At 35.6% G+C, this 26,135-nt stretch overlaps 1 protein-coding gene and 1 pseudogene across 3 annotated transcripts in view; one reads left to right on the top strand and one right to left on the bottom strand.

The window, feature by feature from the left end:
• Diaph2 (diaphanous related formin 2) overlaps positions 1-26,135 on the top strand; it is a 727,907-nt gene that overhangs the window by 36,447 nt on the left and 665,325 nt on the right. For 2 of the 3 annotated variants that reach the window (XM_087903153.1, XM_087903155.1), the window contains exons 2-3: positions 16,695-16,727; positions 19,317-19,493. In XM_087903153.1, coding sequence (XP_087759279.1) covers positions 16,695-16,727; positions 19,317-19,493 — 210 coding nt within the window. The remainder of the gene's footprint in view (positions 1-16,694; positions 16,728-19,316; positions 19,494-26,135) is intronic. The other variant, XM_087903154.1, reaches the window with a different exon arrangement.
• LOC125389488 (large ribosomal subunit protein uL15 pseudogene) lies at positions 21,281-21,787 on the bottom strand (annotated as a pseudogene).

The following is a 26,135-nucleotide window of genomic DNA, read 5'->3' as shown; positions in this document are numbered from 1 at the left end:
TGTGAGCGGCTGCATGGGGTGAGGGAGAGGATCTTTTAGAGGATAAGTATGGACCACCAAGGTGTGACGATGAATAGTTTTATGATTTGGGCCAGTGTTCAAAGAAAAGCTAGAAAGGGGTGAAAGGAGTTATATTTTTGATCTAGAAGTCAGAAAAGAAGCAGGAAAATGGGGATCTTCGGAGAGGAGTGGGTGAGGCAGAGACAGAAAGACACCGAGACAGAGAAAGACGAAGACACAGAGGGAAAAACAGGCAGAACAGAGCATCAGGATAAGTAAGTAGCTTTAGCATTTGGGCTTGTATCCAAAAAGATACAGGGTTAAAGAAAAGTTACATTCTTTCTATTAGAACTTAGAAAAGGAATCAGGTTTAGCAGCCAGGTTTCACAAGCATCACTATGTATGTAGAGATATCTAGGGTGTATAAGTACATATCCCATAGTTATTTCTTCTATCTGATTTACATGTCTTCAGGTGAGTGTTTTACTGACCAGATGATTAATAGGTTAAATTGGATTAATTCTTATGGGAAGTGACTATAGTGTCTTTGTAATCCTGCAATGTTTTGGCTAGTTTAGAATGTATCAAGAAGCCAAAACCACGCCCCCCCCGGAAATAATGTCATATTTCCTCTTTCTCTCTCTCTCTCTCTCTCTCTCTCTCTCTCTCTCTCTCTCTCTCTCTCTCTCTCTCTCTCTCTCTCTCTCTTGTTTAGACCAGGCTGTCCTCTAATTCACAGAGATCTTCCACCTACCTCTCTACCTTTCAAGTGCTAGGATTAAAGAGATGTGCCACTATGCCCAACCTCTTCATTTTTTTTTTTTTTTTGGGAAAAAAATGTAACAAAGTCCTTTGAAAATAAAGATAAAAACATTAAAAAAATCTATAAAATGTAGCCATACCCTACTAGCTCTCCCTTTAGGTCCCCCATCAAACCCCAGCTAATTCTATTTTCCTTTTGGTATTTTAAATCTTAAAGACGGGCAATTATGATGCTTTCCTCTCTAGTTATTCCTTTTTCGTTTTTTGTTTTGTTTTGAGACAGGATTTCTCTGTGTTGCCCTGGCTGACCTGAAACTCATTTATAGAACAACCTGGCCTTGAACTCACAGAGATGCACTTTCCTCTCCCTTCTGAGTGCTAGGGCTAAAGTCATGGGCCACCATGTCTGATGCTTCCCTTTCTTAAATATTGATCTGTAAGCAGGGATGTGGGATGTGGGGCTCAAAGGTGATTCTGAGGAAGGGGTCCATCCTTAGTGGTCTCCAAGCCTTCTACTTCCTATCTAGTTATCCAGGAACTTTTCTGTGGTTTCAACCCTCCCTGCTTTTCACTTAGCAAGGCCATTATGTTTATAGTTTTATGTTCTTGATGGGGTTAGTAAGGCTTCCTTATTGACTACTTCCAGAGTTTATAGTGAAATTGTCAAATCCTTGAGAGATGAAGTTAATATACTTTACTTTGTATGTTGCTGAAACTATATTTAGCTAGATAACAGCAGAAACTGGGAAGAGTTTTAATTTTTATTTTAAGATTTACTATGTCTAATGTAATTTTCTTGTCATGCAATTTAAATAAATACAATATATGTTTTTAATGCAAATCCAAACTAAAAATTTATCTTCCTTGCAGATATCATTAGCATTTATTTCACAGCATTTTTCGTCTATATTTTTTCATGAAAGTAGGGACAGGCTCTTCTGAAATGCTCCTGACCATGTAGGTAATGCTCACTTCACTACTTTTCAGTTTATGGTAGGCTTGTCAAGTGCTGAGAAATGAACACCTGGAAAGGTCTGTGTCAGAAAATAAAACCTACAACCATTTTTACACAAGCTAGGTTCATAGGAAGTAATCTTTGGGGCATGTGACCTTTGTGCTCTATAGCCCTTGCTTGAATTCTGAAAGTAGCTATGTAAATGTTGTAAGACGTTAGGGTGGGAACTTATATTAGTTTCCTTCTAAGCAAGCAAGGAAACTTGTAACTATATTAGGGTACTGATGTATTTCCATCTGTGCAGTGACAAGTTCCACCATACTCCACAGTATTGTATTTGCTATTCATTTTGTGATGGTATGTTTTGGCTGACGTGGTGTTGCATATAGGCCAGTGGATGTTACACAAAGTAGTTTTACTTAACTTCTATGTGTCTATGTTTAGTAATCACAAATAGATGCAGTCCACACATTACAGGTTTATTGTAGGAATCAAATTAAAGCCCTAAGAACAACACCCGGTCTACAGTATTTAGTGACTCTTAGAACTCACGCTGCTGATTATGTCTTTAGGTCTAACTAACTCACCCCCCACTTCAGCATACAAATTAAAAATCACTAGCATTCCCTGCTAGTTATTGCCCTTCAGGATTTGATAACAACACAGATCCTCATTTGTTCAGTCTCTCTTGCTTCATCTTCTCTCGTACACCTCTTTTGATCCTTCTCCCTTCATCTCCTTGGTTCTCTTCCTTTGGTTCCCCATTTTTCTTCTATCCTTCACTATATTTATTTGACTTCTTGCATTGAAACTTGGCAGTAAGCACGACAGGCAAGATTTAAATAGCTATGTCTTGTTTTATGGGTGAGTCATTTAAGTATGTAGTCATGTACTTTTGAGGTAATGTGTCATTACTAATCAGTATACAATACTTAACCCAATTTACGGAGTATGTTCCAAAGTCTAATACTCATTACTAACTTTGAATTCGGAAATTATATATGTTAATAAATATCGTAATCAAATGTGAACCAAGGTTTTGGGGGTAATAAAAGTTGTGTTTTGTGGTATTTACTGCCTCCTTAAAGCATGCTATAGCTCACAAAAGCACTGGTCAGAGTCAGCTACTGGTGAGTGATACCATGTCACTTAAATTTTTATGAAACTGCTACTTCTTCAAAAATCAAGTGACATGTTCCAAGTGGGTATTGTCAATGGCTTTGGGTCTGCACGTAGTCTCATTTCTGCATTTCACACGAAAAAATGCCTAACTTAGTACATTCAATTACAGTATTAAAAAGGGAAGAACACATTCTAGTATTTTCCTACAGTAAATGTTCACCACTTAAGGCTTAAGTAGGAGTGTGCTTGTATATCGTTTATGAAATTTGAGATCTTACAAGTTCAATGGATATGTGAAAATGCAGTGGCCTTTCAACTTGGTAGATCAAATTTATAGTTAAGCTTTTGAAGGAGTTCACCCTAAGTACTCTTGAGGCAGTTCTTATAAAGGCATTTAGATTCCAGGATATTTTCTTTTAATAGAAGGAGTGCATTGCCCCGTGATTCTCATTTCAGATACTCAAGGGTCTGGATTTGGATTGTGTCTCTTTGAACACTTGCACTGAAATAAGTGGTCAGTTGTTTTTCCTCTGACTCCTTGTAGAACATTGCTAGTGCAGCTAACCTTGCCTATAGGGAAGAAAAGCATTTTTACAACCCGAGTTCAGTTGTTTATTTTCTACAGAAAATGTTCCAAAGGGGATCATAGCTGGAGCCCCATCGCTTATGAATCTGCAGGTATATCATAGGGGTGTATGTATGTTTGTTTGTGTGCACATACATGTGCACACTAAGTTGACTTGTGAATTTAACCATCATTTGAAAACTTTGGTTTTGTAGGAAAATACAGTGATAGAAATAGCTGAACATCTCAGGGCTACAAACAGCCCATGTATGTTGAAGATCTCTGTAGTATTGATTATTGCTATTAAATTAGTCATTTTATATAGAGTAAGCATAACATTATTAGAAAATAGAATTGTAATGGTGAGAAGTCAACTTAGGTATTTTATAAAATTTTTGGCTATTCCTGTCCTGATGGCATATTAATTTGGGACCAAAACTCAAGATAACACAGCAAGAAAAATTCTGTAAATGTTTAAGCACATTTATATTTTCATTTCAGTACACTGACTGTAAATTATTCTGACAGTTGTATGGCATTTAAGTTCAACTTTCTAATTCCTAATTGGCTAAACTGTTACCAATCCAAATTATTCAGTATTGAAGGAAATAAGAAAGTCTACAGAAGCTATTAAAATAAGTTTAGAACTTCTCAAGTTTTTCCTGGAGAAGTCAGGATTTTTCTTGTGTTAAAAAAGGTTACACACACAAAGACACAGAGAGTACTATTAGCAAGTTTAATAGTTTGATGTGACTGAAGTGCTGGGTACAATTATATGATACACATCCTGTATAAAAGGTTTCTTTTACTGGTTGAAATTCTTTGTTGGCACCAGTAAAGTTCAAGAATTATAGAAGAGGTTAATAGCATCTTCATATTTGCTGGCTTTATAAAAACTATGATCAATATAGTGATAAACAAGCACCACTGTTGTTCTAATATCTAGGGGAAAAGGAAAATGTTTTGAGCCTGAAAATCTTTGCACTAAAGCATTTAAGTGATTCACAGCATTTAAGATACTTGTGTTATTTGCTTTGTTCCGTAAATTTGCAAGTGTTATCGCTTTAGTTCTGAAGGTTTTCAGACAAAGCGATGTGAAGGTCATTGCTTTTTATTTTGTAATGAAACAGTGACTAGACTACATATGATGCTTTGAATACCAGGTATAGTTGATGTTCTATTAACTGTTGTTATCTTTCCATATACAAAGTTATCCACATTTGTGAAGAGTTCATTTTAACAAGCACAAGTTTAGAAGAAATGTGTGGCCTATATGAGTAAACACCAATTCAATTGTTGTTTGCCTAATATAATAACATGTCCACAATGAAAACTACCTGTTAATTCTTTATGATGGAATTTGTAAATCATAGTAGTATAAGTGACATTTTTGGTGTTTTCAGTTTATTATTTTGACAGTTTCTCTTGCTAGTTCAGAAGTGAATGCCTTAAGCATATTAAAACTGAGTTAAAAAGTGAAAATAAATACAGAGCTAAGACTCCCTGTCAGAGGAATGCGTTTACCAAAGCTACCACTACTGAGCAAAGAATCTGAAGCCTGTCTTAAGAAAAATCAAACTTAAACAGTTTTATGCACTTTTTAATATACTGAATTCTGTATTGTAAGCCTTCTGAAAATTGAAGTATTTTTGGCATTACCATATCATCATATTCTCCTCAAGCTTTTAGTTTTAAAATATTTGTCAATGTATTATTCTAAGGTTGATTTTATAAGATGCTTTTTAAAAAATTTCTTGTGTGAGTCTGAAAAGGCTGCCTGGCTTTCTCGGGACCAAAGCTTTTCTGCTTTTACATGGAAACCAGGGCTTTGTGTTGCATCTTTGAATTCATGTTTCCCAAGAGCTAAAAACATGAACTAAATAAACAGACTTTTAGATTTGACTCAGTCCTGAATTGTGGATTGTTAGGAAATTCAGAAATATCAGCTAAAAGTACAGGTAATGTCATTAACTAAAACTGTTGGTTGAATTTTATGCATTTTCCCTATAAAATTAGGTTTAGTAATAACATATTCAAAATTCAGGTGTAATTTTCAGTTTTAGGCAATTTATACTCTTGAAGCTTTAAAGGAGTGAATCATTTTGTTTTGTCAGATTAATTTTTCAGCTGCATCGGAAAAATAAATGATGTGGTTATTTATAAAAGCTGCTTGAAGTAGATGCATGGCAAGTCATTGTAAGGTGAAGTATCTAGTAGTAGTAATCATAGCCATTTAGAGGTTATTTGTGTGTTGTAAAGATAGTAATCACAACAGCATATATTTAAATTACTCTATTTAATACAAACAACAATCATATGTCTGGGTACATTGCTTCAATAACAAGGGTAATTTTAAACAAAATTACATATACTAACAGCTTTCTCTGTTCCAATTGCTACCACCTAATCTGTGTTCTTATCATGACAATTGGATTTCTTTTTTCTTCTGTCACTCCTCTTTTTCCCAACCACAGTTCCATCAATCATTACAAATCTGGATGCTCACTCTATGCTAGACACTGTTTAAAATTTCCAAAGATGGAGGAGGAACAAAAAAGGATGAGACCTAGTCCTGAGTTTGGGTCTGGTTTTGTATGCTTGCAAATCCAGAACTGGAGAGTGAGGCAGGAGGATTGACAGTTCGAGGCTAGCTTGAGCTGCACAAAAGACTTTGAAAATAATTAACAACACAAAAAGGAATGGAGAGAGATACGGGTAGAGATTGAAATACAGGCAAAGAGTTAGAGGAGAGATTCTTAGTCCTGACCATTTTTGAGTTCCCAGTATAGCAAGGAAGACAATTAAAAAAATAATTGTAGTCTGATATTTATAAAAAGGGGAGGTCAGCAACCATGTGTTACTCAATACAAGAGAACAGTAACCTTACCTAAGAGCAGAAAGGATGAATGGGAGATGGCCAAGTAAAGAAGAAAGAATGGTGAGGTGGAATACACACTGAAAGGCTAGCAAAGTGGCCAAAGAAAGACCAAGACTGAGAAACAAGCTCAGGCCTTAACGAGGAGTGTTATACTGACCCATAGTGTTTACCAAAGGCTTCGGAATGAGATAGAGGTTTCAGAGCATGGGACTTTAATCATATAACTTCAACACTAAATACAAATGCTAATGCAAAATAAAATAATTCTCCATAGCATTATTGTGGAGGTTAAAATGAGGCAACATATATAGGGTTCTTATCATAGTGCTAAGTAGAGGGTTGCTGTTACATACATAGGTATAGCACGGATTCCATTTGGTTTTAATAATAAAAACTTGGAGTTCAACTCACAAAGAACCACCTGCCTTTGCTTCCCTAGTGCTGGGATTAGAGGTGTATGGCAACACTGGCTGGCTTCAATGGCTAATTAGTGGCTAGCTCTGCACTCTGATCTTCAGACAATTTTAACTTTTTCATAGCATAAACAAAATATTACCACTCATAGAAAAGACCAAACTTGCTAATTATTGCAAGTTTCTTTTGAGCTTTTGAGTCTTTTTTCAGTCAATCATGAATATCATGGGGCCACAACCACTTTCTGAATTTCTAAAACCTGTAAACTGTGAAAACAACCTTTTATAATTTGGTCATAAAACTATGCCTACTTAAGTCTGTGTATAGACTTTATTTATCCTGTTTGATAGAACATTTTGTTTTATTACTGAACTCAAATGTAATTCAGTATGCTACTGTGGATATTCCTGGATTTATTTTGTTATTTGTTGTACATGTAACTATGTTTCTCAAACTTGAATTACTTGGAATTCCAAAACATATCTGGTTTCAAAAGTTCCAGAGAAGATTGTGGATACATGCTATTCAAATTCAGCATTTTGAAAACATCACCTTCTTCCCCGCAAAGGATGCTCAATCGTACCACAAGGACATGTGCTCAACTATGTTCACAGCAGCTTTGTTTGTCATAGCCAGAACTGAAAACAACCTAAATGCCCCTTGACCGAAGAATGGATAAAGAAAATGTGGTACATTTACACAATGGAGTACCACACAGCAGAAAAAATAATGACATCTTGAAATTTGCAGGCAAATGGATGGAGCTAGAAAACATATTAAGTAAGGTAACCCAGACCCAGAAAGACAATTATCATAAGTACTCACTCATAAGTGGCTTTTAGACATAAAGCAAAGAAAACCAGCCTACAAATCACAATCCCAGAGAGCCATGACAACAATGAGACCCTAAGAAAGACTTACATGAATCTAATCTACATGGGAAGTAGTAAAAGACAAGATCTCCTGAGTATATTGGGAGCATGGGGACCATGGGAGAGGGTTGAAGGGGAGGGGAGAGGAAGGGAGAGGAGCAGAGAAAAATGTATAGCTCAATAAAATAAATTTAAAAAAATCACCCCCGTTCAGTCCCAGTCCAACTGGCCTTGGTAAACTCTCATCAGATCTGTTCCCTTGTATCAGTGGGTGATAGCATCCCTCGCAGTCCTGATTTCGTTTTTCATGTTCTTCCTCCTTCTGCTCCTCATTTGGACCTCGGGGGGCTCAGTCCTGTGCTCCAATGTGGGTCTCCGTCTGTATCGCCGTCCTTCACCAGATGAAGGATCTATGGTGATAAGCAAAATATACATCAGTATGGTCATGGGCCAAGGCCGATTCAGGCACCCTCTCCTCTGTCCAGAGAGCAATCTGGGGGATCTCTCCTTGGACCTGGGATCCCATATATAATCAAGTCTCCTGTAAACCCTAAAATGGCTCCCTTAGTTGAAATATATTCTTCCCTGATCCCATATTTATCCTTCCTCCCTCCCCCCCCCATCCCCGGCCACCAAGCTTTCCCTGTTCCTCCCCTACTCCCTTCTCTCTAACCCTCTCCCCTTCCATCGACCCTCCCACCCCCCCATGCACCCGAGGTTACCTGGGACTCTTGTCTATTTCCTACCTCCTGGTGGATACGTGATCTAACCAGATTCTCGGAATTTGGCCAGATTCTCTGACTGTGGCTGGCCCGAAGTCTTTCTGAAAAGCCATTGACTATGACACTGGGACCTGTTTCCTCTACATATACTGGATTTTGGGGATCCAGTCTGTTTGGACACTCACCTTCCTGGACCTGGAGGGAGGGGGAAGGAACTGGAACTTCCCACAGGGCAGGAAACCCTGACTGCCCTGGGGGACGAAGAGGGAGGAGGAGGGGGAGTGGGGTGAGTGGGAGGGTATTGGGAGGGGGGGCGGAAATGGAAACTTTTATAATTTAATAAAATTTACTTAAAAAAACAAACAAACAAAAAAACAAAAAAATCACCCCCGCCCATTTCCTTCTGTGAATCCGGAAGTTCTTAGGACCCCCAGAGGTTGGCAAATATGTAGATTACCCCTTGTGGATTTCAAGAGTTACTCTACTGACCACGGCCTGCATCTTGAAAATGTAATGCTCTTCCTCTTGAATCGTTTGTTTTCTAAGGCCACTCCTCCCAACTTCCCTGAAACACAGAGTGCTGGCTCTTCTATCTGACTTCTTTCCTTCTTTCCCTCTTCATGGATATTATTCCTATCAAGGGATTAGTGTGCAATTCTTTTTTTATTTTTGGAAGTCAGAGGAAGAATTTTTTTTATTGATTTTTATTGAACTCTACATTTTTCTCTGTTCCCCTTAGTGTGCCATTCTTAGCAGAGTTACTCAACCAAGTTCCACTTCAGAAATAGTTAAACCATTTCTTCCCTGAATTCTTTTTGTACTTAAAAGAATTTGTCCTCCAAATACTTGAACAAGTATTAGGTGCCAGTGGTTGTTCAAGTGTCAATGATTAGAAAGCTAATAAGACCCTTGAAATCTCTGCTGGGAGGGGACTTGTAGATAGTGAACAAGGTCTTACAGATAGTGGGCATTGTCTTTATAGTAGAGGATAATGTGGTAGAGGAGGAGAAACTGCGGACCTTCAGTATTTCATTATTGACTTGTTTTTATGTGGTTAATTTTCACTGCTGGTTGGATTGCACATGCCTTCATGGAAGAATCATGCCTTATATTTCTATATACCATAAAGTGCTGGTTGTTTAACAGTGGGTACTTGCTTAATGTTTGCTTAATTCATTCATACATTGGTTAACAGAGAAGGTAAAATTTTATTTATTAATCACTAGTCTCCATTTGGCTAACTCATTGATCCAAGTATAATATAATATATTAATTACTGCATTGAAATATTGAAATACCTGTAATTACGTAAGACTAGATTTTTTATTCCTGTTTTTTTAAATTCATAATCCAAGAAGGAAAAACTTTCATGTACAATTCTCCTATCTCAGATGATTTAGTACACAGCAAACCAATTAATTTCTGTGCCTGTAGAAGAAACTCTTACTATAAAAAGCTTGATATTCCCGCAATTGTTTTTACTTAATTCAGATATTAAGTGACTTTCAACAACTCATTATTAGGAACTGTTGTTGAACATCTTAGTGGCCAGCATACATTTCCTGAGCATGTCCTAAGGTGGATCATATTTATTAAATGGAAGAGACTATTGAATTCCCATACCATAGTTGACTATCCTGATGTTCAAGTTTATGGTGGTACAGTTCATTTCATATTGAGCTCATACCTTGTTAGGACAGACAAACAAAACTAATTTCATATAGTACTAGTCATTTGCTTCATGAGAAAAACTGAAGCCCTGGACTTTGATGTTATATTTGATCTCTTGTATATAAATATTTTATTCCTTTACATCGAAAGAACAGCTTGAGAAGAAGATCCCAGAAGGAATGTTTTTTGTCAGAACAATGGCAAAAAGAATTTTGATTTGTAGTAGCAAAAACTCTGGTGCCTTAGAGTTTGAGGCTTCAACTTGACAATATTTCTGAGTTGGTGTGCTTAATGTTACAAAATTAAAAGGAAATTTTCTACTTAAACGATAAAATGGACAGTTATAGATGATAACCAGCAAAGTAAGGAGGATAATTGAAATTTAGTGTCAATAAGTTCATCTTCTCATCTGTTAGTGTTTGGCCTTTGAAAGCAGGTCTCTGTCTCTTTAAATTTGCAGTGCTTAGCATGCTGCCAGTTTGTCTAGCATCTATTCATCAATGCTAATTGTGATGGAGGACAATATTGCCTAAGATGATGTGTTTCTGTTGGAAAATGACCCTATGTTAAAAAGGAGACGAAAGAATGATTTGGGGTAATTTTAAATAGAGGTAGTAAATATTTCCTGGTATTGAAAGCTAAAATTTGTTCTCCTGTCATCCTAGAAGCAAACTTCTATGTTGAACTTGCTTCTAAAAATCAGATTATAATTTTCTTGCTGAAATAAGTAGAACAGAGAGCAATGAAACTAACACAAAATCTCTATGTAGGATTCCAGTGATTGCTTAAAATGTTGATTTTGATTACTAGGTGTTTAGATGACTTGGACTTATTTTGATTGGGCATGCTAGTTCAGAAAGTTCGGAGTATAAACTCTGAAAAGTGGAAAGGCAGAACTTCTTCCTTATATGACTGCTGCCAATATGAATAGGTAGGTATTGTGGAGACATGTTGTGTAGAGGAATCCAACCCTGCCTCGTGGATTTTGACTCCTTTGTTTCACTTACTCAAGGTCTTTCTAACTTGAAAAGTATGTTCAGGCTATACTGTACTGCTTCATCAGATCTCCCACAGCACTCCACGTTTCCCCACGTTTTTGGTGATTATTCTTTCAATCCTCTGATCTCTAACTAAACTAGAACCTATATAGTAGATGCTCAAATATTTGTTATATTGATTTGAATGTGTCTTTCTGTGTCACATTGCCCTGGTCTGTTGGAGAGCAAGATCCTTAAAGCTGGGTGAATAATTGACCATTCATCTTTGTTGTAATGGCCAACTTATTGATTTTCTTTAAAGGAGAAGAAAGTTGTCAAATATAGTGATTGAGTTTTTGAGTTGACAACGAGACTTTTGAATTACATCCAATTTAGTTGCCCAATTTCTGTGGTGCTAGACTAATTGCACAATGTTTATAAAGCATTGTATTTCCATGTAACATTAGCCATGCGAGAGTTGACTCTTTATATCTTGCTGCTTTTGTTAATTTCTGCCTGATTGAGAAAATTAAAACTTAATTTTCTTGCAATAGTGATCTTTTGCATTGCAATCAGAACTTTGGCATTAGAGTTTATAACTAAGTCCACCAGTTCTCTTATTCTTAAGGGATTGAGATTCTAGAGCAATACTTTTATAATTAGGTAATACTATATAATACTGCACTGTTATATTTAATATAGCTCATCATAAATGAAGTTTAATAAACTCTGATTGCTTGACTAATGCATAGTTTGATTGCTTCTTCAGAGTTGAATTTAATGAAAATATATGGTCGCTATACTTATTGATGTAATATGCCCCCACTGTAATGACCATTATCATTAGATTTGCATAATAAAAACTTACCAAAATGACTTTAATCAGTGCTTTTAATTCAAGGCTGTGACTCCAATTTTGGGGGTCACTTTTATCTTTTGTTTTTTTAGTTTTTTGAATCCATGTATATGTATATTTCTATAGTGTGTACAAAGGTGTAAGAGCCATGATTACTTCCTTGTGGTTTGAGGGAAAGATATTTACATTTATATAAATAAAATTCAGAAAATGTTTGAGAACTTTTCCTTAAAAAACATTTAAAAATGAAATGATGTTTATCTATTTATTTTAAAATGCCGTCTTTCTGTTCTGAGGGCCTAACTCATGGTTTCTCATCCATGTTTGGTGAATGCTCAACCCTTGCACTATAATGCAGATAGGGTTTCTTTGTGTAGTTCTGACTGTCCTAGAACTTTGCTATGTAGATCAGGCTCACCTTAACCTCCGAGATACACCTGCTTCTGCCTCCCCAGAATGAGGTAGATTAAAGGCTGGGGTTAATTAATCCCAGATTAAAGTTTCTTGGATTAAAAGTGTACACTACTATGCTCAGTTGTGTGAAAGTGTACTTTAATGCAGAAATTTTGAAATGTGTTTTAATGATCAGTTCATATGAACGTGAGTGATTTAGTCTTGCCCCAAAGCAGCTCTTTACAGTTTTGAACTGCCTCTTTGGTGCCATTTTGTTACTGTAATGGATTGCTTTTGTACATTTTATTTTCACTGACATTCAGTCATGTGGCAGAAAGTATTTCTTTTCTATTGATGGTTCTTTAATAGTGACTTATTTTATGATTTTTAGTATATTTTTGGTATACAGTGTCCAAAAATCAGTTTCTGAAACTCAGTCTCTAAACTGTTAAAGATTTTCCTTTTCAGCATACCATGGTCATTTTTTCTCTAAAACAATTTAAAAAAATATGAAATATGGTATTTGTGAAGTAACATTATAAATATTTTTTATTTTTTATGTGCATATTATGTATGTGTTTGCATGAATGTCTAATGTATGTGTACAGGTGCCTGCAGGATCAGAAACAGTGTTGGGTCTTCTGGAGCTGGAGTTAGAGTGGCTATGAGTCACCTGATGTGGGAGCTGGGTATTGAACTTGGATCTTCTACAAGAGTAGTATGTACTCTAAACTGCTGAGCTATTTATCTAGCTACTGAAAGCAAATATTTTAGCGAGAGAAATGTATTAGGAAATAGCCATATTATAGTAAGTGTTCACATTTATATAGAATGTATGTTCTGTAGTGGAAAACAATTATAAATCAAGATAGCAGAGTTCTTTTCATGGCTCTCTATCAAAAGTAATTGGGATAATTTTTTACATGTATATAGTTTGCTTTGTGCCTTGGGGTTCTGTATCCCTCTTGAAAATAAGTATTAGGGAAAAAATTCTTCAAGAATAAAATAGAGCTCAGACATGATCAAGTTTTATTTTCAACCAGAGTTTCACATTTTGTTTGTCAATAGTCAAATTTTAAATTTAAGAGGTGCTAGAAATAGAAATATACCTAAAATGGACATTCCAGGTCAAGGGATCTGCAAAGCTATAAACAGGACATCACAGGACATGCAGTAGGTAAAAGATTTCAGTTTTTGTTTTATGTAGTACAAGGGTCAAGAGGGAAGAAGTAGAAGGTGGCCTGGGGCCAAGTCATACAGAGCTTGAATGCCTTTGGGTTATTAGTCCTTACAGTACCACGAGGCATTAAATATTTATGAAAGGGAGTATGAGAGCAATTCATAATCATTATTGTGCCTTAGTGTACCAAGCATTGTTTTGGCATCAGAAACACAGCCCAAAACCAGACAGAAAAAATTCCTATCCTTATATAGCCTATATTATAGGGAACAGAACAGATGTAAATGGTTGGGGCTATAGCTCAGTGGAAGAGTGATTGCTTAACATGTACAAGGCCATGGGTTACATCCCCAGCACTAGAGAAAATAAAGAAAAGCCAACAGACAAGAACAATAGATTATAGATGGGCATATTAAATTTTACTTGAAGAAGGAAATAAAAACAGGAATATGGGGATTAGGCCCACATTATTACTAGAACTGTATTTCCAGAGTAAGCCTTACTGAGAAAAAACATTGCTAGGGGATTAAGGAACAAGTTGTACAGATAACAGAAATGAATGTTGCAGGCAGAGTGAAGAGTGGATTCCTGTGGGTGATTGCTTTATTGGGAGCAGTGAGGTGTTTGGTGTGAATGGAGCTAGTTGAATGAAGGGGAAGCAGTAAGAAATGAGGTCAGGGTCTTGTAGTCATTGTAATGAATCTGAGTTGCACTGGTAGGGAAAATAGAGTCATTGCAGGTTTGAGAGGGGTGTGACATGTCTTTAGTTTTCAAAGTGTAACTTTGTCCCTTTCAAAACTCACTGTAAGAGAACAAAGCTAGAATAAGGGAGACAAAATAGGAGGTTGCTGAGGAAATCTGGGTAAGAGCTGATGGTGGCTTGAGGTAGAGCTTTGGTGAGTGTGTGTGTGTGTGTGTGTGGTTACTGAACAGTTAGTCTTTAGGCTATTGGAAATGAATACTGATGCATTGTAGAAGTCTTAAGCATAGACAAATGGAATGCAGTGGTACCATTAGCATAAATGGCACACTCTTACTTGTAAAATGAGAAGTTTTGCTCAGATTATCTTAAATTCCACCGAACTCTAACTGTTCATATTATGTGGCTTATTGTGAACAAAAAGAATGCTACTTCGAAAATAGAGAATTGTTAGAAGATTCCAGACTCTTCCTGTAAAGCCAAGTGAAAAGATAACTAGCATTTCTATTTTTCTTGTGTTTGTCTCCACTGATTAAATTGTCAACATGTGTTCAATTGAGATACAGATTTGAAGCATTTCTGATGTACATGTACCTTAACTTAGGGAATTTGACTAAATAGATCATTTTTCTCCTAATTTATATTCTTGCTTTAGAGATATAGATGTTTCCAATCATAGCTTTATAACCCCGAAGGAGAAGAAAAGGAAAGCACAAGTTGCTTAAAGAGTTATGTAATCTATCTCAAAAACCCAGGTGGACAGGCTCATGTCAGATGTTAGCAGGGTCACTCCAGGTCTGTAATTGCGCTTTACAAGAAATCAAGTCCATTACCGTGCATGAAAGTTTTCTGTAACCTACCACAGAAACTCAAGAGAAAATAGTTGGTGGAGAAAGTTCTAAGGTGAATTAATCGTTTAAATGTTTCTTTAGTTTTGATATAAATAATCCCCATTTTATCTTTTGTGTTTGTGTATGATTCGTGTGTGTGTGTGTGTAGGGGTGCATATGCATGTATGTGTGCATATATGAGTGTGGGCACATACATGTGTATATGTATATGGGCACATGCATGTGTCTCTGTATATATGGAGTGTGTGTATACATGTATTCCAGAGCACATACATGGCTGAGTGGAGGTCAGAGGACTACTTTGGGTGTTTCTGGGTCCTCACCTCTTTATCTTGTTTGGGACAGGGCCTCTTTGTTGTTTCTTGCTACATAGTTAGTTGACACATTAGCTATTCTGCCACTTCCTCTCATTTTATTGTCAAAGTCCTGGGATTATAGATGCACAGTACTGCACCTGGCTTAATGTTGGTTTCAACCTCAGGTTTTCACATTTGTTCTGTGAGCACTTTACCTACTATGCCATCTTGCAAGCCCTCTATTCTTTCTCTAAGGTAATAAAGATTGGTTGTGGTTTGTGATGATTTAATACAGAGATTAGAATTTTAAATTCTTGAGGAAATCAAAGAATTCAAAGTATAGAAAAGATCTTTGTATGCACTAGTACATTTGCCACAACTGTTCTAGGGAAGGGTTATCTTTAATAGCACAGGGAGGATAGTAGTCATTGTAGGAAATTTCCTGACATTTTGAGACCAAGCAGTTTTCACCTATTGAAAACTCACAATGGAATTCTCTGCAATGAAAGCACTGTATTTTACTTAGTAAAAACACATACCAACATCCATGATCATGTTAAATATACTTTATTCATCTTCTGTAAGGAACAAGATTTTGAAACAAGTCAGAAGAGCTAAATTCAATTTCTAACCATTGTGGAATGGTTCTATCTTAAATATATGACATTTCAGTGTACTGTCATGTGCTACGTGAAGAGTCTGAATCAGAGATCGGTGTGCACATATAATGGGGATCCTGTAATAGTGTGTCATCTAATGACATCCTGGTTTTCTTGAGTATGCTCTGTGATGTTTACCTAATGATGCAGTCACTTACCGTGCATTTCTTGAAGCAGATCATTGTCATGAAGTGATGTGTGGCTGAACTTATATAGTGAGATCTAGAATTCATACTATTTGTATGCTATTGTAAAATTTTGAAATACCTTTTGAATCCTGAGGCTTATTGAATTGTTTACTTTTGTTGTAGTTTAACATTGTACTTATTAATTAATAGTGGCTATATATTGACGTAGCTTTCCTTTTTAAAATTGAATTTAGTCATCTTTTTTTTTTTTTTTTGATTTTTGAGACAGGGTTTCTCGGTAGTTTTTGGTGCCTGTCCTGGAACTAGCTCTTGTAGACCAGGCTGGCCTCGAACTCACAGAGATCCGCCTGCCTCTGCCTCCGAATTTAGTCATCTTTAAAACAATATTTATTGTCAAACTATTTCAAAGACTGAAAAGGAGCATAATTTCACTGACTCATTTGTCGTATTTGAGCACTGTTATATTGCTATCTCAGCCAGATGTGAAAATATATATATTTTCATTTTGTAATGGTTGTATTTTGTGAATGTTGAACTTTGTAAATTTTTTTGGAAGTTTAATCTGGTAAAATATGAGAATCATTCAATTCCTTCAGATAACTGTTGTTCGATCTATGAATTTCTCTTTTCTGACTGGTATTTCTTTTGTTTGTTTTCTTTTGGTTTTAATAGAACATTCAAATAAAAACTTTGGCAGATGATGTGGTAAGGTGGTGTGAGCAGCATGGTATTGCATTGCTTATGCATGTTACATTTTCACTTACAAAAGTGGACATTAAAACATTGATATATGCAACCCATAAAGTGACTGGATGCTTAGAAAATAGAACAAAATAGAATAATTACCAATAGAGTAGTTTCTGCTTTTTCATATATTAACATAAACAATAGTAGCCAGGCACTGTGGCACATACCTGTGATTTTAGCACTCCAGATGCTGAAGGAGGATTATTGCAAGGTAGAAGTCAGCCTGGTGTACATAAGGAGTTATAGGTTAGCCAGGGTTATGTAGTGTCTCACCCTTCTTCAATAAAAAGAAACACTGTCCCAAACTTACATAAATAGTTGGGTCAGATCCAGACTAAATTTATTTTTTATCATTGTAATATATACCAATACAATATTTTAAAGTTTGGTGCATAAATGTGGACCCTAGAAAACATGGACATTTTTTCTTTTGATAGTCAAATAAATTGTGAATACATTAAATAACTATATTAGAGGAAAGTATTTTCAAATCAAAAAGAAATTCAGTTCATTATTTTAGTCAGATATGTGCTATTGAATTTCAAAAGCTTATTTATTTTCAAGCTCAGACTACAGTAGTAATTCTTATTAAAAGTTATAAGTCAGTAATGAAATGCATTCTTTATACCTCAACTTTCTTGAATAGGATTTTGCACAGTTTTGTTTTTTTGCAAGTTACCTATCTACAAAAATGTGAAAAAAATGTAAAATAATGTGACTGCTCTTGGAAGATGAAAGTATGCAGCTTGACTTCATCTTTTTACCAAAGTATAGCTGAAATAAAAAGGCATTTTTTGCATTAAAATGAAGGGTGTAGAAATATCAAATCTACATGTTAGTAATGCTGACACTCAGTATAAAAGCTTGGATTGTGTGACTATTTTTAAGTGATATGAAGTGAATGGAGAAGAGATATGTTAACTTAATGGATAATTGCATATTTAAATGCTTTCATGTCCACCATATTTTTCAGTAACAGTTGACTCAGTTTATTTGGGATTACTAAAATTGTTTTTCTTGAGTTGTGTAAAGATACTACCTTTCTAAACCAACTAACTGCCCTCAAAGAGTTAAAAGAAAGTTTAATAATGCAGCTTAAATAATTTTACAGAAATAATTGTAATGTGAAAACTGACATCAGAACCAGGGACTCATGTGTTTAAGTGAGTCAGCCTGTTCTGTGAATTTGAGGGAGTTGGTTTAGATGCTATTTCAATTTTCTTCTCAGCTCTAAAGTGTTGTGGTCTCTATAATCTCTCTGTAAGCAACCATATACTCAAATAATTTTTGTAATCCTAACTAAGCTGCTTAAAACTGCTTTTTTTCAAAGTACACATTATGGTTAAAACATTATTTCAATCAATAAAATAAAGAATATGTTCTCTTAGAGGTCAACAAAATTTTACATGAACTGTAGTAATTTCTGTAATGTATTTGTATTCTTAAGGTTATTTGAAAGGACTGTGGTAACATGGCAGTGCACATTCACTGTCCTCATTGCTAACATGTCTGCTTGCTTAATGTGACCTGATGGTATTGCATGTGCTTCCTAACAGACACCAGAATAAAACTGATTTGCCTTCAGTTTTATGAATACTACTAATGTTTAATGTCAAATATTTGGTGGTTTTTAAATCAAATGGTCTGTTGACGTGCAACCAAAGTCCTTGACTCATCTGATATGAAAGAGCAAGCTACTTGTTAGAGATTGTACATGGTATCAATGGTTTAAAGGAAATGCCCATAAAGTCATGAGTTTAGCTGAATAATATTTGGATGAGGAAGATATTTCTGTTTACATTTCCAACAAGTGGACTGAGGGTATTAGCATTCATTCACTTTCTATTGATGCCAAATATTAGGGAGGGAAAAAAGTTGAGGAGTATAGCAATAACAGTAACTAATAGCATCAACACACAGCAATTGTATTTGGCTCTCACAGTGACCCCTGTAGTATAAAGAGGAAACAGAGAGAAAGTGAGTTCCCAACAACTGATTCAGAGATACGGTTTTTTCCATTTTGGAATTGAACTCTCGGTGTCTGTCTTCAGACTCCATTCTATTCAGTTTAGTCAACTGCTACACTGACAGGTATTCATGTACACTTGTTACAGGTTTTGCCATGTGCTGAAGAAAACTATTACCCCAAACTTCCCTTTTAGTTTGCCATGAGTAGCTGTTTTCTTTTTCTCTTTCCATAGCATGAAGTTGGCACTAAAGACCCATTCTCCCAGAAACAACCACAGCAAGATTTTGATCCAAAGTGTCTATTCACTTACTTTCTGTACAAAACAGAAATGACAAGTGGCTACGTTTTACTTTTGAGGCATGTTTTTTTCACCCCCAGACTTCTGAAGCTTAATAACAACTTCAAGGCTGCAAAATAGTTCAATCTCTAACTGGAGCTTGCTGCTTACAATAGTGTTTTGTCAAGAGACAATAATAATAATATATATTATACTAAGTGCCATTTTGATGCTTCCATTCTTCATGTTCCTGGCTCCTGATCTTTCTCTTAGGGCTTTTATTTATTTTTTCTGTTTGCAGCGTGACCGAATTACAAGTTTCAGAAAATCTACCGTCAAAAAAGAAAAACCTCTTATTCAACATCCTATTGATTCTCAAGCCGTGATCAGTGAGTTTCCAGTGGCTCAGCCATTATATGATGAACGATTTCAGAATTTGTCTGAAAAGGAAGTTCTGGACCTCTTTGAAAAAATGATGGTGAGTTTGACCTCTAATTTCATTGTCATTTTAAACTATGTGTATCTAGAATAGCATTGCATTTTTAATAGGGATGCTTGTGGTGGACTGTTTGTCATATAAAGGACAGAACCAATTCTTATTGACAAAACAGAAGTTTTTCTAAGAATATCTGGATTTGCTTGTTTATTTATTTATTTTCTAGAATGCATATCTGTTCTAGTCAGAGTGTGTAAAATCAGGGACAGATTTATTTCCTTTTGTCTTCTAGTATTTTGTAGTTTGTGGCACTCTAAATCAATTTTGCAATTAACTTATTCCTGTGCTTGCTGGCCCAAAGCAAAGTGCACCCAAGTCTACAAGGTCTGTTGAGTATAGGAAATACAGTTGAGAAGGCAGAGTGTAAAATAAACAACAAAATGTTAATTGGAACCAAGGAATTAATTCATTCTATTTTCTCATATTAGCAGCAGTCATACAATTTACATTTTGTATGGTGTTTCTTATTTTTTGTGATCTAAATTAGTTCTAAAATAACGAATATAATATTTGGATTATTCAGCGCTTTAGGACTGGAAAAAGGATAAATGAAGCATTGGGCCATCTCACATTGGTCAGCTTGACCAGATCTCTTTTAGAGATACCATCTTTTAGAGATGATTTGTTAATTTAGCATTCTCATCTTACTCATCAACATACATTTTATATGAAGAATGTAATAACATTTGTAGCTTGCCTGCCTTTGTCATACAAGCCCTATTGTATCTTAAATTAATGATATTTTTCAGTCACTCAATTGTTCCTATTTCCTATTCCATAGTCCTGTCTTAATTGCCCAAAACTATGACAATAACAAACCCAGAAACATTCTTTGTGATTGTCATGCTAGTAACACTTTATCTTTTTCAGTCTTCTCTCTTTCACTCAAACTTATGTTTCTAGCTTTAAGTTACTGATCAGTTTAGCTAGTACTTTTTTAGCAGTGACAATGTCATCTACATAAAAATATTAGATACTTGTATATTAACAACAAAATGTCTTTATATCCAGTGGTGTGGCTACTGGATTATGCTATTTACCATTTTAATGATAAATATATTTTTTTCTATAATGACAGTGCTAATTTAGATTCTCGTCATCAACACAATGAGTCTTCTTGTTTCCATATCAGTGCTATAGTGGGTGAAGGAGGAGGATCATGGTTAAGAAGCTAACCTGTATTACATAGAGACATCCTATCTTAATCCATCAAAAACGTTACAGAGATCTATTAATTTAAGATAATGACTATAATTAATAATACATTGTATTGAAAATAAATGCAAATGTAAAGTGCACACAATTATTTGAAAGAGTATATATTGAGCTAGATCGAGTCACTGAGCAATGTGTGTTTCACACAATAAATACAGTTCTATATTGATTGAAAAACTTATAAATAGCAAATAAATGTAAGTGAATTTATTCAGTGAGTACATATCTTTGTAGTGAATATGTCTTATAAGCATTTGTAGCATTTTTTCCTTTATCAGGTAAACCCTGATCATTGTTCAGTTGCCAACATTTCTTATCAGTTTACTACCTTGTTTCGCTGTCTTAATCACTGATAACAGCAAAACAGAAACACTGATATGTGTGTGAATATCATTTATAAAATAAACATACTACTTTAAAATAATAGCATAAACGTATCAGGAATAGCCTTTGTGAAAAACATGCTTTAATTAAAAGTTAACAAACAAGATAAATGAGAGAGTTTATATAAATAGTTATAACTATAAATAGTTATATCTATTCTTTTAGAGACATTTTCTTTTTTTTTCCACTTGGAAAATGTTAGCATTTAATTGGCCTCCCTGAGTGGCATCAAGCCACCAGAACACAGGCACCTCCAACACCCTTTATCTCCTCTTCAGCTCTTCTGCTGAAAAATTTGGCTTTCACGATGACAGGCTGCTTAGGGAGCTTTCCCTTACCCAGAACTTTGTAGTAGCCCGATCGCACGATGTCAATGATGGAGCAACTCCAGTCTTGTTCTTGGCAGCGTTAACCTGGGTCTGCTCACTGACCAGTGTCCACAGTTTATCTAGGTTGACAGTCGGGCAAAAGCTCTGGTTCCTCTTTAAGTGGTAATGCCTCATACCAACTTTCCCGAAGTAACCTGGATGATATTTGTCGAAGTTGATCCTATGATGACGCATGCCTCCAGCGTTCTCGCGTCCTCCTGGATGCTTGCGATGTTTACCGATGCGGCCATGGCCGTGGCTCACGTGGCCCTGGAGTTTCCGGGTCTTCCTCAGTCTGGATGGCATGGCGGTGGCAGAAAGGAAAGAGCTAGAGATATTTTCTTGTACCGTCTTTGTATTCTATTTTTAGCTTGACCAATATTGCCTTAGAATGAACATGTTATTTTCAGAATCAGCATTGTTTTTGGTTACTGTATGGTCATGGGCCAGGCATGAAATTACTTTACTTACATTATTTCAGTTGATTCTTCTGACTGTTCTGCCAAGTGTTTACTACTTGATCTCATTTTCAAATACGGAAATTGAGCTTCATAGGAGAGAAAGAGAGAGAGAGAGAGAGAGAGAGAGAGAGAGAGAGAGAGAGAGAGAGAGAGAGACTGAGAAAGTTGACTCAGTAACTTGCTAAAGCGATTAAGTGGACAAACTGATACATACGCTTAGGTACATAATAAATCTAAAGCATTGGAATTTTGGTGACACATATATTTACTATTTTATTAAAGCTATATATAAAACCAATATGTTTTCAGTGCATATTTATTGAGGAGATACATAGGGTATGAGATAAAGAGTCTGAGGTGGAACATTTCCTACGGTTGACACCACCTTATCAGTAGTTGCCCTTTATAGAACCTCACCAAAGGCCAACAGTCTTATAATAGAAAGCTGTTAAGGTATTGTCATTGTAGTTGATTAGGAGAAGACACTGAAGTTACTTTTTCTGAAACACAGAAGTATGTTTTCAGATATGAAATTTCTTTGTTTTCTTCACTCCTTGTGGGTTTCCTCCTTACAAATAATGTAAACAAAAATATTCTTATCTTATTTGATGGTGACTAAGATGATCTGGTTAAAGTCTTTTGATATTACCGATATTTGACTGTTTCTGTTACTCAGGATTTGGAGTTTACAGAACTATCATGCAACTGTATATCATGCTTAGTCTAGATGTGGTGTTTGGATTTTAGGGTGCCATACCCCAAGTGTATTAAATAGCACCTTTCACACACTTCCTTTCTGTTAGTTGCTTGACAGCAAATGGATTAACTTATAATTTCTAATGCACTGGATTATTTAACTTTTTTGGAAATGACATGTTTTCATAAAACTTATGGTGGAAAAACAGTAAAAAGCAGTATTTAAATTTATGCTCTCTCATTCTGATAATTGATAATCTTATTGCTTCATGATCTAAAGGACCAATAGCATTTGTCATTGTAGCAGTTAGTAGAGGACTAAGTTAAAATTACAGCAGAATAGGACATTTAAAAAAAGTATTAGTTATTTTATTATTAATTATTCCCTAATATCTCCCCAGAAAACCTACTTGATTTATTTTGAAGTGAATGAAAATTCTTAAATGAAAACAGCTAATTGGTGTGGTAGTACATAACTTTAATTGTAGCAATCAGGAGGCCAAGGTAGGTAGATCTCTGTCAGTATGAGGTGAGACTGGGCTTTCTAGAAAATTATAGGTCAGCCAACAGGGCTACATACTAAGACTCTATCTACCGTGTGTTAAAAGAAGAAGGTAGATGACTCACTTTTACTTTGAATGTTTTCTTGACTCTCACACTACTCTGTGCATCAATAAATCCCTTTCCACATAATAGATATTTGAATATTTGATTTAGCAAACATAGACTAAATAATAATACCAGTGGCTATTACTGACAGATTTAAAGGTCTTACATATGAAATTTTTCCATAGAGCACACACTCTTTACAAAACACCATTTTACTATATTTTATTGATGTATTTTGCATATTTGGCCTAATTTAATGATGGCATAGTTATATGTAATAAGTGATTAATTATCAGTTTTGTATTCCACCTGTTAGAATTCACACAGGCCACACTGGAGCTTTTAATCTTGTTCTTCCCTTTTCCCTTCATTAATTTACACAGAAGAGTTGCCTCTGGACACCAGGTGCTCTAATTTAACCCAAGCATATTGTGTTTCCTTGACTGCTATTAAGGGATTTTTTTTCTCTCACTCAGTACCAGGTCTTTAGAAGTTGGTTAGCTTGACTCAGGACCTTTGAGTGCTCTCAGCATAAGTAATTTTAATTAACAGTTAAGTTACCATAAAATACATTATTGGTAAACTAGGCCTTTATATGTATATAAAAAAAGTCATGGAGTAGTTGTCAGAAATGATTAGATTCAAAAAAATTGTTCAGACATCCCAGTTTTCACCAGTTACATTTAAATTTCCTATATTCTCACTCCATATTTTAGAACATGCTATACATTTTATTTTACTGTGAAGAGCTGTATGGAAAACACGTAAAGGAGTAGGAACATGTACTCAGTAAACAGATGTCAAAACAAATCTGGATTTGGATCAGCTTACTATTTTGCCATAAGGGAAATGGAAGGAAGATGGGTATTGATGGAGGAGAAATTAAAGAACTAGTTTTGCAAATCGATGTTGTAGTGGAACACTGTTTCTTTTCTAGATCTGCATATGGAAATGCCTTGAAAATACTACCCTTTTTTAAAAAGGGAATTTTTCATATTTATTATGAGTATGTTTTTGCAATTATTAGTTGATCTGTACTGTGTGCTAAATAGTATGCTGTGGGCTTCAGGTTTAGGAATAAATGGAGCACTTTCCCTTACTCCCAGGGAACAGAGCTCAGTAAAAGAGACAGGTGAGCATGGCTTGCTTCATTCTAGGATAACAGTGGATTGGCTGCCTTAGTGGGATATAGTTTGTTCAGCCTCTCCTGGGGGCTCAGAAAAAAAAGCACATGAAGATGTAAAGGAAATGTTAAAAGTCAGTGTCCTCTTTTGGCATCAGCATATTCTCATAGTTTGAAGAATTCAGGGTTTCAATATCCTAGGCACTATTTTGAGGGGGGGGAGAAGAAGAGAGGAAAGAGGAGAGGAAAGAGGAGAGGAAAGAGGAGAGGAAAGAAAGGGGAGAGAGAGAGAGAGAGAGAGAGAGAGAGAGAGAGAGAGAGAGAGAGAGAGAGAGAGAGGAGAGCGAGCAGCAACCTCAGAAAAAAATCCCAACAGTCAAGGAGTTTATGTTCTGATAGGGTGTTATATGAAAACATAAGTTGGCATTGTGAAAAGAAGTAGCAAAAAAGCAGATTTCGAGTCATGGTGAACTTGCTTTGACAACTCTCTCCAGAATGTTAGCTACTTTGTTATTTCAGAGGTCTTAAATATATCAAAGATATTGTTCCCCACACAAGTACTTCACTTTGTTTGGCCTGTAAGCTAACAATGCTTGCCTTATGTTTTATATTTTTACTTCATTAGTTTTATGTGTGTGTTGCTGTGTATGATGTGTGAGTGCAGGTAGGAATGCACATATGCTGAGGTCACATGACACTTGAAAGAGTTGATTTTCTCCTTCCACCTACTATGGGTGTAGCTCAGGTCACCAGACTTGCATGCCAAGTACCTTTCCCTACCATCACTTGACTGGCCCCATGCTTTTTGTTGTAAATGGTTTAAGAGAAGACTGTTTGAAAGCACATAGAAATTACATGAATTTCATTGTCTACAAATGAGATTTTGTTGAATGCAGCTATGTCTCTTTTCAGTTCTTATTTTGTGTCTTTTTTTCTACTGTAACAAATATATTTCTGATTTAGGCTAGCCTGATCTATATAGAAAATTCAAGGCTGAGCTGGGATACACAGGCCCTGTCTCAAAAACTTAAAACCAATTAACCCAAATGAAAACAAAATAAAAAGCAAACCCAGAAAAGAATAAAAAGAAAAACAGAGACTATTTAGTGAGCAAAAATTAAAACACTTACGACCTTGCACTGGTATATTGCAGAAAAACTTTGTAACCTTAGGACTTGTGCACTGGTCTTTAAGCCTTTCCATTTGTCCTCCTCACTTGGGAAATATATATAAAAATAAATGTGTGTGTGAATTTATTTGTGAGTATATATGTATACATATTTCTGCAAGTAACCTCAATGTATCTGATTTTAAACTATGAATATATATTTATATGATAATGTTATGCACTTTATAAGCTGAAAGCATAGTCAAAATTGAGAAAACCTAAAATAAATGAGATTTTCCAATAAATTTATTTCTTCAGACAAAAGCCTTTGCTTTCATGATTGTTTTTATTGGGTGCTGACAAAGATGCCATTTTTTTTATGTCTTGCTTTAAAGCAGGCAATAATTAGAATACTTCTAAGTTCATTTTATTTTGATATTTGGCTTGATATGTCACAATCAAAACCACAAGCTGGCAAAGAAGCCTAAGTTCAGGGCTGAAGAGATGGCTCAGTGATTACTAGCATAGGGTGCTTCTCCGGAGGACTTGGTTTCAATTCCTAGCACCTACTTGATAGTTTACAGCAATATGTAACTCCTTTCTCATGGGACCTGACATCCTCTTCTGAAGTCTGAAGACACCAGGCACACAAGTTATACA

The sequence above is a fragment of the Myodes glareolus genome, chromosome X (assembly GCF_982192425.1).
Source record: "Myodes glareolus chromosome X, mMyoGla1.1, whole genome shotgun sequence".
NCBI lineage: Eukaryota > Metazoa > Chordata > Mammalia > Rodentia > Cricetidae > Myodes > Myodes glareolus.
This window is presented reverse-complemented; position numbering and strand designations above follow the sequence as displayed.